Source organism: Meyerozyma guilliermondii, genomic scaffold, assembly GCF_000149425.1.
Source record: "Meyerozyma guilliermondii ATCC 6260 scaffold_1 genomic scaffold, whole genome shotgun sequence".
Classification (NCBI taxonomy): Eukaryota; Fungi; Ascomycota; class Pichiomycetes; order Serinales; family Debaryomycetaceae; genus Meyerozyma; species Meyerozyma guilliermondii.
Window position 1 is genome coordinate 770,292 of NW_001809800.1, and position 12,609 is coordinate 782,900.

At 43.0% G+C, this 12,609-nt stretch overlaps 4 protein-coding genes across 4 annotated transcripts; 1 reads left to right on the plus strand and 3 right to left on the minus strand. All coding sequences in view use genetic code 12, as the record gives it.

Annotated features, from left to right (window-relative positions):
• Positions 1 to 10: 10 nt before the first annotated feature.
• On the minus strand, positions 11 to 3,493 carry YCS4 (condensin subunit; the record flags this gene model as incomplete). Its single annotated transcript, XM_001487004.1, has 1 exon — positions 11 to 3,493. One exon carries the CDS (start codon positions 3,491 to 3,493, stop codon positions 11 to 13), a length of 3,483 nt encoding a protein of 1,160 aa, XP_001487054.2.
• A 60-nt stretch (positions 3,494 to 3,553) lies between these two features.
• Positions 3,554 to 4,921, minus strand: TAF4 (Taf4p; the record flags this gene model as incomplete). Its single annotated transcript, XM_001487005.1, has 1 exon — positions 3,554 to 4,921. The coding sequence occupies one exon, from the start codon at positions 4,919 to 4,921 to the stop codon at positions 3,554 to 3,556; it is 1,368 nt and encodes a 455-aa protein (XP_001487055.2).
• A 133-nt stretch (positions 4,922 to 5,054) lies between these two features.
• Positions 5,055 to 6,176, plus strand: RCL1 (rRNA-processing endoribonuclease; the record flags this gene model as incomplete). Its single annotated transcript, XM_001487006.1, has 1 exon — positions 5,055 to 6,176. The coding sequence occupies one exon, from the start codon at positions 5,055 to 5,057 to the stop codon at positions 6,174 to 6,176; it is 1,122 nt and encodes a 373-aa protein (XP_001487056.2).
• Positions 6,177 to 6,209: 33 nt separating this feature from the next.
• Positions 6,210 to 11,267, minus strand: TOR1 (phosphatidylinositol kinase-related protein kinase; the record flags this gene model as incomplete). Its single annotated transcript, XM_001487007.1, has 1 exon — positions 6,210 to 11,267. One exon carries the CDS (start codon positions 11,265 to 11,267, stop codon positions 6,210 to 6,212), a length of 5,058 nt encoding a protein of 1,685 aa, XP_001487057.2.
• Between the last annotated feature and the right edge of the window lie 1,342 nt (positions 11,268 to 12,609).

A 12,609-nucleotide genomic window follows, 5' to 3' on the forward strand; every position in this document is an offset into this window, starting at 1 on the left:
CTATGAAGCTCTACTGCCTTGCCAGAACAATTTTGTAGCCTCCATCGAGTGCTTGAGTAATGGCTTCACTCTTGTACGGAATTGTTGCAAGAACAAACGCAACGTCGTTCCACTGTTGTTCATCCAGGCACTTTGTTAACCGTACTAGTAACTTTTCAGCAAGTTGTTTCTGTTGTCTCTCCTTCTCAATGAACCCAACGAGGAACTTGACAACTCTCTTCATCGAGTCCTTTGACAATGTCTCGTCGTTCAGAAGCCCGCTGAAAATATCTATGAAACCATTGTAAATGGCGTTATCCTTTGTTGCAAGCTCACTAAAGAACAAACGACACATATCGCTGATTCCTTGGTCAGGGTTCTCCAAGCACTTTGCCATTGAAGACAACTGGCCTTTCACCTTCACCTGGCCAGCCAAAATCAAGAAAGTGACTGTCATGAGACATGTTCTTTGAACCATGATACTCTTATCGTTGAGTCTTCGATACAAGAAGTCTGTGTTTTCGTCAACAAGATTATTAAAGCAAACTGCCATATCTCCTAAGCCCAAAACGCAATTGCATCGAATGATAGGATCGGGCGACTTCTCCATAATCGTTATCAACAAGGGTAAGTTTTGTTCGCAATAGCGTGATGAAATGCACATGAGTTTGACGAGACATAAAGTGGCAGATCTTTGTAAGCCTTGATGCTGGTAGTTTTTGCTCTTTGAACATATCTCACGTACCAAGTTGCCAAACTTTGCAAGGAGTGAATTTTCACCATAAAGTAGTTCCTTTTCTTTAATGTAAAGAACAGCATCGGCGAAATCATCTTCAGAAGTACCACCGATCATCTCAAGTTCGTTATCTTCACCACCGTCTTTCTCGGCTGCTTCCTTAGTGGCTCCTGACTCCACAGCTTGCTTTCTCTTTTTGAACTGACCCTCCAAATTTTCTAAATAAACGATAGTTTTGATGGAAACATGCCCCACCATGAACAAAAGTTGGGACAATGAATTGATCTGATTTGAAGAGTCATCACCGAAGACGTGAGCTGTCTTCTCCTTTAAAATGGTTGAGCAAATCTCGTCTGGTTTGTCAGAAATCGTAAAGAGTGCACCAATAGCTTGCTCGGCAACACTAAACCACTCGCCATCTTCGTTGAATTCAAGAAGCACAGAACTTAGTTTCTCAACGATCTCGTCTTCCCGCTTGATACGAACTGTTCGTGGTTCCTTGTCATTAGGCTCCACTAAGCGCTGAAGTGCTATACAGGTGTACCGAGCAAGCGACATGTCCTTCTTTCCGAGTTCACCTAGTCCAATGGTCAACAACGAGTCCAAACCATCAGCAGCGATCTGACTGTTGCCCAACGCAAACATGCCTAGTACAATAACTGCACCTCGTCTCTGTTTCTGCGAAAATTCGGTCGATTCGCCTTTAAAGTTGTAAATCTGCCATAAGACTTGAAGTACATCGGGATGAACTAATTTGTTCTCATACATGAGACACAAAAGTTTTTCCAACGATGCCAAATCTGCAATGGAGGCTGCGTGAGTTAAACTCACCAAGTTCTTGGCGATGTAAGCTGCTTGTTCGGCTCTGCTAGAATCTTCTCGAGGAGATAAAAATAGTTGCTGATAACAATCTATCAAATGTGCCGAGATCGATTTACCTTCGTCCGATGATCCCTTCATCCATACCAAGTGTAACATCTTTCTAATTCCCTCGGAAGCATTTTGAATGTCATAAGCGTCAGCAAGTACCAAGAAGTCCATCGATTCAAGGACTTCGTTTCGATTCTTCGAGTAAAGTAGTCTCGAAATAATATCCACGCCGGCATGGATGGCTTCAATGAATGCAATTGCATCTTCATAGTACTTGAGAGTGAGCCTTGCTTTAATCAACGCATTCGAATCTTGCAAGATGGGATTGCTACCACTGTGATCGTTCTCTGAGTCCACACGTGGGCTGTTAGCTTCTCCATCGGCATCGGAGCCATCTTCACTTTCCTGATCCTCTTCATCGTCAGGATTATCTTCTTCCATGGAAACATCGCCGTCGTCTTCATCGTGCTCAGAGTTGACATCTTCATTTATGGGAGCCAAATGCCCCTCCCTTTCTAATAAGTCTTTCAAATATGCTTTGGCACTTTCATAACGAGATAACCAGAACTTGTAGGAAAGTTGGGTTCCATGAAGAGCAGCAAAAGGATGAGTCAAGACCAACTTCGACATGAGCTTTATAGCGTTCCTTCTCACCAAAGTACTTCGATCATCAAGTGAACGTACCAGAAGCTCCATGATTTTTTGACGCCTTTCATTGAATTGCGATGGCATGTTGAAGATTTTGACAAAGGCTTGAATGGCCTTTGTTCTAACATATGGGTTTTGGTCTAGGAAACGTTCTTGAAGGAGGTCAACAAGGCCATCAATATGGACATCAGTGTTCCTGCCACTTTCGTCGTCATTTTGGCGGCCCTTCTTCGCAACATCCACGACAATATTTCCACAAGTCTCTACCACGGAACAACGGAGAGTGTAGTTGGAGTTATCCAAAAGCTGAGCGATACAAGACATCTGTTTTAGGATGAGTCTTGGACTCGACTCAGAGAGTTTAATCAAAAACTCTGAGATTGACTTGGGTCCGTTGTTATCATTTGAGTTGAATTCGATTTGTGAGATCTCACGAAGAACCTCTTCTGTTAATCCGTTGTGATCATACAGTTCATCTAGAACGTGTAAAAACTCTGCCATGTACTGTGGAAGATGTATGTAGTAGGTGAGACATTGGATGATAGCACTTTGGACGTTAAGAGATTGGCCATGAAATTTGACTGCCACTGCAAGGTCTCGGAACATTAATAGTTTAAGTGGAGTGATTTTCATCCTTTCTGCTACTTCCATTAAGCGAAAGATGGGCCTCGTAAACAATTCAATGAACCGATCGCGTTCCGGAGTTGTTATGAATATTCTTGTGAGATCGATTTTCAAGACATTATGAATACATTCCAACAATTCTTCAACAAGGGCACAATTGGCTTTCCACAATCGATGAGCTTCAGAATTTCCATGTTTCAGTTTGCTGGCAAAAGCTCGGCTGTGGTCTTCTTTGCCCAAATAGACAAGTAAAACATAAATGAGATAACCGTATTTTTCAAGGCTAGCTTTGAAGTTATCAGCAGCGTCCACAAAATCGCCATTTTGAACAGCACCAGCTATTTGATGGGAAATCGTGTTTGAAGATGATGCAATTAAGTACACTACTTGTTTCTGATGCTTTTCATTCAACGTTTTGTATCCGTGTACAAGTTCCATAAGCTCATCAAGTAGTTCCGAATTGAAGTTGATATTGTCAGGGTTGGCAGCTAACACCTCTGTTACTGATTCAAGCTTAGAGTCCACATCTGGAAAATCCACCGAATACGACTTGTCGACTTCAAAATTATTGAAGTTACTACTTAGACTGAACTCCATATTGATGTGTGTTTGTTTTTGATCTGCGCGATTACGCATCGAATTGTGTACCGTGTTTTGTGCAGGAACACGCCGATGAGCTATCCTAGTATACAATTATTAATCCTTAAGACGAGCATAGCCCTTCATAATGGCTTTGTTGACTCCCATCCTCTCGTCTTCTAATGCAGCAAGTAAATCTTTCATCGTGACTGAATCTCCCGTTCGAATGTCACGGAACCTAAGACCATTGTCTCCACGAAGTGCCAACAAGTGACTCTGCTTATCTTTTTCTCTTTCCATAGCTTTGCTGTCATCTCCATTTCCTGCTCCTGAGCTCATCCACAGGTACTTTTTCTTGTTTGACGTCATCATTGCCGCAGTTTCATTAGCGGCTCTATGTAAGGTTTCCTCTGCGCCCACTTTATTACTCTCCAGATTGGCGTCCTTGTTTTCAAGTCCAAGTAGAATACGCCTGCTGACTCTCTGTTCCTCAAGCTCCTTTTGCTTGAGAGCCAAATTGCGTAGTTCCTTAGATACTTCAGATCGAGGAATTTGATTTGCAGCAAGCTTCTTGTTTTTGAGAGCTGGGATTCCTCGACGACGATGGCGTGATAATAACACGGTCTTGGTGGCTATATGACTAATCCACTGCTCGCACGACGCCGACATTAGTTCGAGAAGTTCGTTATCACTCATGAAACTTTGCAAGACTCCATTTTCACGGGCTACCCTTTGCATAAAAGTGCCCAAATGATACGAGTTGAGAAACGGCGTTCGCTGAATCTGCCGTGCTGGACGCAGCTGGAGGTAAGATGGTTGTTGGACGTTTATTCTTGGAGCCCGGTTGTATTGCTGCTGTTGAAGCAATTCTTCTTCCCTACCAATATCCACTCCAGCGGCAGCCAAAGCATCGTTCAACTTTGAAGGATCGTTGGTATGGAAACGATCCTGGTTGTTTCCGCCAGCTTGGCCCGTAGAATGGCCCGTGGAAAAGTTGGGCGCTGTTCTGTTGTCAATGCTTGAGGTGTTGAGTCCGTGAATACTGTTGGCCTGCTGAACTAACGGATTCATTCTGTTTACCGGAGCCGATGATGATGGAACCACAGGTGCCGAGGGCATGGCGGGACGTATTATAGGGCGAGAAATTTGCAGCGATTGAGGTACATTTATCATGCTTTCAGATTTGATGGGTTGCGGAGTTTGTGAGCCCGAAGTTGAACGTCCTACCAGATTTCTATCCGCTTGTATATCGTCCTTCTGCAACAATTCAGCAGGGAGATTATCGAAATCGATGTCCATAATGTCTTGTTGGTTAGCATTACCCGAAGCTGCTTCCAATTCAGATATGCCGTTGGCTCCCAAAATAGCATTAAGTTCCTCATCAACGTCCACAGGCGATTTTGAGCTTCCTCTCTGGCGCTTAGAGTCCGAATCAGCCGCGTCCGGGGTCTCAGAGGGCCTCTTAGAACCGTCGGAGTCCAGCATTATCAGTACCCTGTTGTGCTCAACTCGCGAAGTCTCCGGTCAATTTAGACCTGGGCGCGGGTGCAGGAACATGATTTTGTGTGCACACCATGTATCATACAAAAATTGTGCGATGAGGTAGAAAGCTGCAAAGATGTCTACGGCGGTAAAGGCGAAAATAGTGACGCTTGAAGGCCATCGAAATTTCCGATTACGACTCGTGCTCTCTACATTGTCGGGAAAACCAATAAAAATTGTCAGAATTAGATCCGATGACATGAATCCTGGTCTTCGTGACCATGAAGTATCGTTCCTTCGACTCTTGGAATCAGTAACTAACGGCACTCATATCGAAATATCATACACTGGTACTACTGTCATATACAAGCCTGGCATCATAATTGGCGGTCAAATCACTCATAATTGTCCTAATACTAAACCTATAGGATACTTTGTAGAACCCATGTTGTACTTGGCTCCATTTTCCAAAAAGAAGTTTTCCATTGTTTTCCGCGGACTCACTGCATTGAACGACACAGATGATGCTGGAATCGACGCCTTGAAGTGGGGAATACTCCCCGTCATGGAAAAGTTCGGCGTCCGTGAAGCTGCATTACATATCAATAAGAGAGGATCTCCTCCTTTGGGTGGAGGTGAAGTCCATTTTGTTTGTGACTCCTTGATTGCCCAGCCATTGACGATCCATGCTCTTGAGGTTCCCAAGATCTCAGCAATAAGAGGTGTCGCATACTGTACTAGAGTTTCACCCAGCGTAGTTAACCGGATAGTTGATGCGGCTCGTAAAGTGTTGAAGCCTACCGGGGTGGAAGTGAATATTACAGCCGATGCTTGGCGTGGAGAACAATCGGGAAAGTCTCCAGGTTTTGGAGTTACTTTAGTCGCTGAGCTGAAAAAAGGATGGAGAATCTTTTCGGAGGGAGTAGGAGCTGCGCAGCTGCTCCCAGAGGAACTTGGTGAAAAAGTAGCATACCAGTTACTCGAGGAATTAAGTCTAAGTGGAACTCTAGGAAGAAGTCAATTAAAACTCGCATTGACCTACATGGCCATCGGAAAGGAAGACATTGGTCGTATAAAGCTCCATAAAAGCCAAATCGATTCCAACTTAATATGGGTTTTGCGAGACATAAATTCAATAGTTGGCACAGAAGCTTTCTTCAAAGATGGCCTGGATGATATCGACCCTGAAGAAGCAGACTTTATGACTTGCGCTATGAAAGGAATTGGGTTTACGAGTGTTTCCAAAAAGATTGCTTAAAGTGATCAAATGCATATTTTATACAGTAATAATCTACCAGAACGAACACCATCCAATGTAGTGCTGGCACAAGTTTTCGACGCTAGTTGCTTGTTGTATAAGCTTGTCGACTTGAGTAGGTACATCCAAACCATGGAGCCTTTTGATATCATTTCCGGTAAGCTTATCAGTAATTCTCTTTAATACCAACGCTGCTCGAGCGTTACGAATTTCAACATCGTTCTGCTTCGTGAGTTTAACAGCCTCAGCTTCATCAATCTGTCCACGACGAAGAAGTTCTGCCACATTGACTTGTGGAACCTCAATACCTGTTGCTTCAGCCATGGCTTTTGTAGGGAAGTCAAAACCCCAATTGATCAACGGATCATAAGCAAAAGCTTCCAAAATGGCCATCAAGGACTCTTTGTTATCTCTCAACACACGCATTACATGCTCACATGTGATTCTGAATGAGCCCTCTATACCGCTCACTTCCATAGCATAATTGAGCATCCTTGTGAGCCTAAATGGCACTTTTTCGGGATACTTTTCACGTAGTATAGCCGCTTCGAAACAGTCACCAAAATCAATATGAATCACTTTACCGGTTATACGGTCAAGCATCAAGTTGGAAGGATGTCTGTCTCCCAAACCAAGGATATAACCCACCATAGACATGACTGCCAAGGAGCGGGTATATGTAGTACGACGGTCCAACCAAGTTTCCGAAGACTTGGACTTCAACCACAACACCTTATACAAATCTTGACCTCTGGTATTATCGAGAGCACCCATGAAGACTTCAACCTTTTGCAACAAAGTTAAACTGTCATAGTCAGGAGCCATCTGCAACATGATTCGATGTTCAATGTTCAAGGTGATCTTTCTCGATTCACGATACTCTTTGATAAGAACATGGAAAGTATCACTGTGTGGGAACCAGCCAAAGAGACCAACCTTTGGAGCAAGGGGAATAGCTGGAGACCTCTCGATATCGAGATGTCGTTTAAAACATTCCGGATCGTTAACCAATAAGGTATTGACTAGACCAAATAATTGCATAACAAGGTTATCCTGTCTGATATCTTCATGTCCTTTCAAGGCAAACGAATAATCTTTACCATCGCTTCCTCTGCAAGTAAGTTTTCTGGGTCTCTGTTTCGAAGATATAACCGTCAAGGAAGGATCGAATTTGGCAATGCGTACCACTGGTTTACCAGGTTCGTAGGTACCTGGAACGGCTAATTCAAGATCCGTTGCCTCTTCTAATTTTGGTGAAACGTATTGAAGTTCCAATGTTTGGAGTTGTGGGAGTTGCCTGCTAATACGACGGAACACATTGTAGTAGACATCCCAAGCTTGATTTAAGTTGGTGATATCCTTGGTACGACGGAAGTTCAACACCCATTCATAGGCATCTGCCAACTCCCTCCCGAACGCATTTGCAAACGAAGATTCCCTCAAAGTTTCGGGCCCCTTTTGAAGCATTTGATGTAGAGGCTCCAAAACTTCGAACATCTTATCAGTATTGTGTTCACCAAAGAACAACCTCGATGCATCTTCTAGTCCTTCATACCATTGTTCGTGCCATAAAACAGCAACACGAATTAGTTCATGACTGACAAGTTCTGATTGATCGACTAAGACAGGAGAGTGTAAACGCATTTGGTCTATAATCGACAACGCTGCACGCTGCCTGTTAACAGACTCAGAAGTCACTGCAACTGCAAGTGGATATACAAGCGCCTGTGGATGAGCTTTGCCTAGATCTGTGAGAAGACCAAATAAGGACCTACTCACAACCTCGTTAGGCTGATGAATTCTCGAGATCAATTGTGGTATCACTTCCAACCATTTATCGATCTTGACCATATTGAAACCATCAGTCATAGCCTTCGCAGCTTCACTGATTCCACCAAATTTGAACCATAAGGTTAACAAACGCAAAGTATCTTGTAACGAGCTAGCGGTGGATAAAGCAATGGAATGAAAGAAACCTTTGATTGAAGGAACCACATGCCTTTGCACAATTTCCATTGGGATAATATTGGACTGTGGTGCGGAAGGACCAGCTGCCTTATTTTGACCCTTACCAGCTTCATCTTCAGCACCAAGAGTTCCGTTTTGAGGCATGATGTCATCTTGAACGCTAGTATCCTTTGTGGAATTTGTACGCTGGGTGGTGTACAGCGAGATGACTTCAAAATTTGCTAGCGCCCAGTTGTGCCAAGCCTTGTACCACTTGGTATCGAAATGAGTAGCCAAAAGGTACGCTCCCAAAATGATTTCGGAAGTATCGTTTCTCCAGTTGCTATTTAAAGCAATCTGCCATTCCCCTTGCTTCAAGAAACACCTGGCAAGGAGTCTTGTGTACTCCTCCACATGCTTTGGAATACCTGGCGCTTCAGAAGGTAGAGGTTGGGTGATCAAATCGTTTGGATTCAAACCCAAGTCTTGCGACATACGAGCTGTGAAATCAACCAAATGGCGGAGTGCTTCTCGTTGTTGTCCCTTAGCCCACATGTACTTTATCTGAGCATAAACCACTTGTGGTGGAGCCTTAGAAGGATTTTCAGGGAACCCCTCCTCCAACAAATAGTTGAGAGATTTCTCAGCCAAATTAAGACGGCCCGACTTTCGACATAAATTGGCAAATTTGATCCACATATCCATATCCTGCTTGGGCTTGATCACTAAGGCCCTCACTTTAAGCATACGTTGCCAGATATCGACATTACGTTGACATCCTAGCAACCTGGTGTTCCATGTCTTTCTCATAATTGCACGCTTTTCAGAACCTCGAGGCAAGCATTTATACTTGATAATCTCCTCTAACTCGGCAAGCATTTGAACTCTGACAACGACTCCATATGCTCTATTGTAACTTTCGCTGACAAGCGCTGTTATTTCAGTAACCAACAAGTCTCTTGCAACCAATATATGATTCGATGCATCTTCAAAGTTGTTTCTGTGCAAACTAAGAATGGCATTGAAAAATGCTTTATCAGGAGATTCGGATTTCATGACTTGGATACAGGTATCCATTCGGTCCCATTGACCCAAACCCCATGCAGCAGCTGCTGCTAACGGTGCAACCATTCTCTTGGTGTCACTGGACGAGTTATTCCATTTGCTCTGCGCCAATTCAGATAACTGTTCCCATTCTCCAAGAGCATGCAAACATCTCATTTTACCCATGACGACATCCATATTATCAGGCTCTGATATCTGTCGTTCATTATAAGCTCTTAAAGCGTCGTCCCAACGCTGTAGCTTTTCATACCATGTTTCCTTAAGTTGGAGATCATGGTGCAATTGTGCATGCTTTAATATACCAACTGCGGCATCAGATTGCTGTAATTGATTATTGATACTAATCAAGGACTCAATAGTTGGTGTAGACGGTTCCTCATAGAATTCAAGCTCCTTGTAATGCAACGCTTTGGCATAAGCATGACATCGTTGAGCGTATTGGCCCAAAACAGTGATTGCTATAGGTAATGACTTGTCGTCATGTTCCATAAACTCTGCCAAATTCAACAAAATTTGATGAATTTCAGGAGGATTATTTGGTGACGACAATGCGATACAAAACGATTCCACAAGCTCTTCCTGATGTTGTGAATAAAGCTCACTCCAACAACTTGCAAAACTGGCATTGAATAAATCCTTTGCTAATGGGTAATAATCGGAAGCTAATCCAGCACATGCTCTGATTGCATGCGAAGGACTTTGTTTCAAAAGTTCCTTACTCAAACGGCTTATCCAATCTTGCCAATCTTCCTTGGTTCTTCTTTGTGACGAGTCCCAAGCAGCCTTTAAAGCAGACTGATTGACAGGAAGTTTCTTGGAAGGCATGTCGACATCGGTTGGATCAAAATTCAGATGGATATCATAGTCTTTGTAGATGTTGAGATGTGTGGGTAATGGATCTCCACTCAAGAGTTTTGTAACCAACTGTTCAAAAGTATTGGAGTGAATCTTTTGCTGGACTAAAACCTTCTTGATGACTGGAATAAACACACTAAACTCTGTGCCAAGCTGCAATAGTAAATAACTCAAGGTGTTCATCGCCGTGACTTTTAGCTCATCACTTCCTTGTTGCAAGACTCGCAATATTGGATGGATTATTCTTGAAGCCATATCGTTTAACAGAACTGTTTTCGAAAGTCTACCGATAGTTTCAATCGCGGCTTTACGCAACACTATAGGACCAACTTCGAACAACTTGACGATATTTGGAACCATGATATGTATATATTCCTCAGTGTTGCTTCCGAATACAACTAAGCTTCGCAACACATGTAAGGAAGGCTCACGCTTGGCGGTCTCATCTTCTTCAAGAACATTCAAAAGTAACGTCAAAACTTCTGGCATGTGCATTTTGAACTCCCCTTCCAATGCACGCGAGATGGACTCGATGAGGGAGATGATTATGATTTGGATATTAGGATTGTGAATCAGGGTGAAAAATTCCTTGATGATGGCAAAGATTTCTGGTAAAAATGGACGAATATGCTGCCTCACGATTAGAATGAGGGCACTAAGTTGCTGAAAGTAGAATTTCAACATCGATGTCTGGCAAGTATGCATAACGTTGATGATTCCTGGTATAATTAGTGGCAAGAATGAAACACATCTGAGTCCGAGTGTTTGAAAGATATACATTATTGCTTGAATCACCTTGTTGTGGTGCATGCTCAAAGAGGGATCTTTCAAAATTTTGGTCAAATTGTTTATGGCAACCGTTGGGTAGTACTCTTCATTTGAAGGAGACATTCCCTGCATCAAGAAAGCCACATCTACTGGGGCAGCATTTTTGGTCAGAAGAAATGCTCTTTGAATTTTGTTCGACCTCACGGTGCTTGTATGGATCCCAAGGCACCTAAAATACCCAATAATCGAACGGTTTTCTCGACGAATATGTGGGGGAGGTCTCCAGTTTAAGAATGCCAACCAACATTCCCAAAAGCTGAGGAAAAGTCCAAGAGAGGCTGTATAACATAACCCGAAGAGCTTGCTAATTGACCGAGTGTCTTCAATGCTGCATCTCTTTTGAATGAAGAAGCTCTGGTCTTGGAAAGTGTCTAAAATCAAAGGCATTAATTCCATTGATAAATGGCTGTCATATCCTCGCCTGCAACAACAGACATCTCTCCCAAGCAGCTAATAGCACTCGCTGCAACAGAAGAGCTTGGATCTTTGGCTTTGGGTAACAACGCTTCCACGATGGGTTTTGCATATGGCCTTGTAAGCTCCTTGGATTCCGCAATCAAAACTGCAAGAAGAGTTGCACTTTCTTCCTTCCTTCGCGCCAGCGTCGAGTACTCTAAACGAGAAAGTAATTGGATAAGAGTACGCCTTAAGGATGGAACAATATAAGCAGGATTAATGGAGGAAAGCTTTCCGAGAATTTGAACAGCAATCTTTCTTATGGCGAAAAGTTCATCGTTCAATGCAATAAATAATAGCTTGACATTCTCAGCTTGCGAGAGCTGAGGGCCAAAACTTTCGGCTTTTGAAAGGCATTTGAGAACCTCTAATCGAATTTCGGGAACAGGGTCGGTAATGGCGACAGAAGTCAACTTGTCTAAAACTTCATTGACGGCATTAAGTGCATTCACACTTGTTTGTTGGCATATGGGGTCTCTTATGAATATCTCACAAGAAGTCACCGTTGCAATTTTACGAACTCTGGGGTTACTATGTTCCACGTACTTGATAGTACAAAACCTCACGAGTTCATTCAACTGAAAGTTTTCAAATTGGAAAAAATTGAGCATTTTTAATGCTTGTATTAGAATCTCACTGTCGAATGTGTCATAGGAATCGTGATTACTGAGAATTTGATTGATGCTCATGCCGGTGTCTCTAGAGATCATGATAAGTCGGTAGTTGCGAGCTAATGCAGCATTGGTCTTGATTGAACCATAAGGTGAGCCTGGAGGTTGATAGGTTTTTCCTGACAAAACCAAACTCAACAAATTAAGAAGCTTGATGTTGATGGAGTTTGTCAAGCTAGGAACATTTGAGATCAAAGTCTGCAACACATTTTGCATGTGTGTAGATAGCGAGCAATTGCTAAACATCATATCCAAAATATCACGCTGCAAGTGTTTAGTTAATGCCGGTCCCACAGCGATAGACAATTTACCAATACAGTCAAAAATCGCTGGTTCTGTATCTTTTCTGCTCAATGCATATTTGGACGAGCCGGATACCGAGTATGGTAAGGATGTAAGGCCAGATGCAGAATGCTGACCAGAGCCGGAAGAATTAGAAGATCCGGAAATTGAACCCTCTACACTGGTGGCATTGAGTAGTAACAGTTGCACGCTAGAGTTTGCTGGATATGCTAAACCTTCCCGTATGTTGTCGAGGATGGCATCGAGATATGTCGCCATGTGGTTACCCACTTCCAACGAGATTAATCCAATACTCATGAAAATAGCAC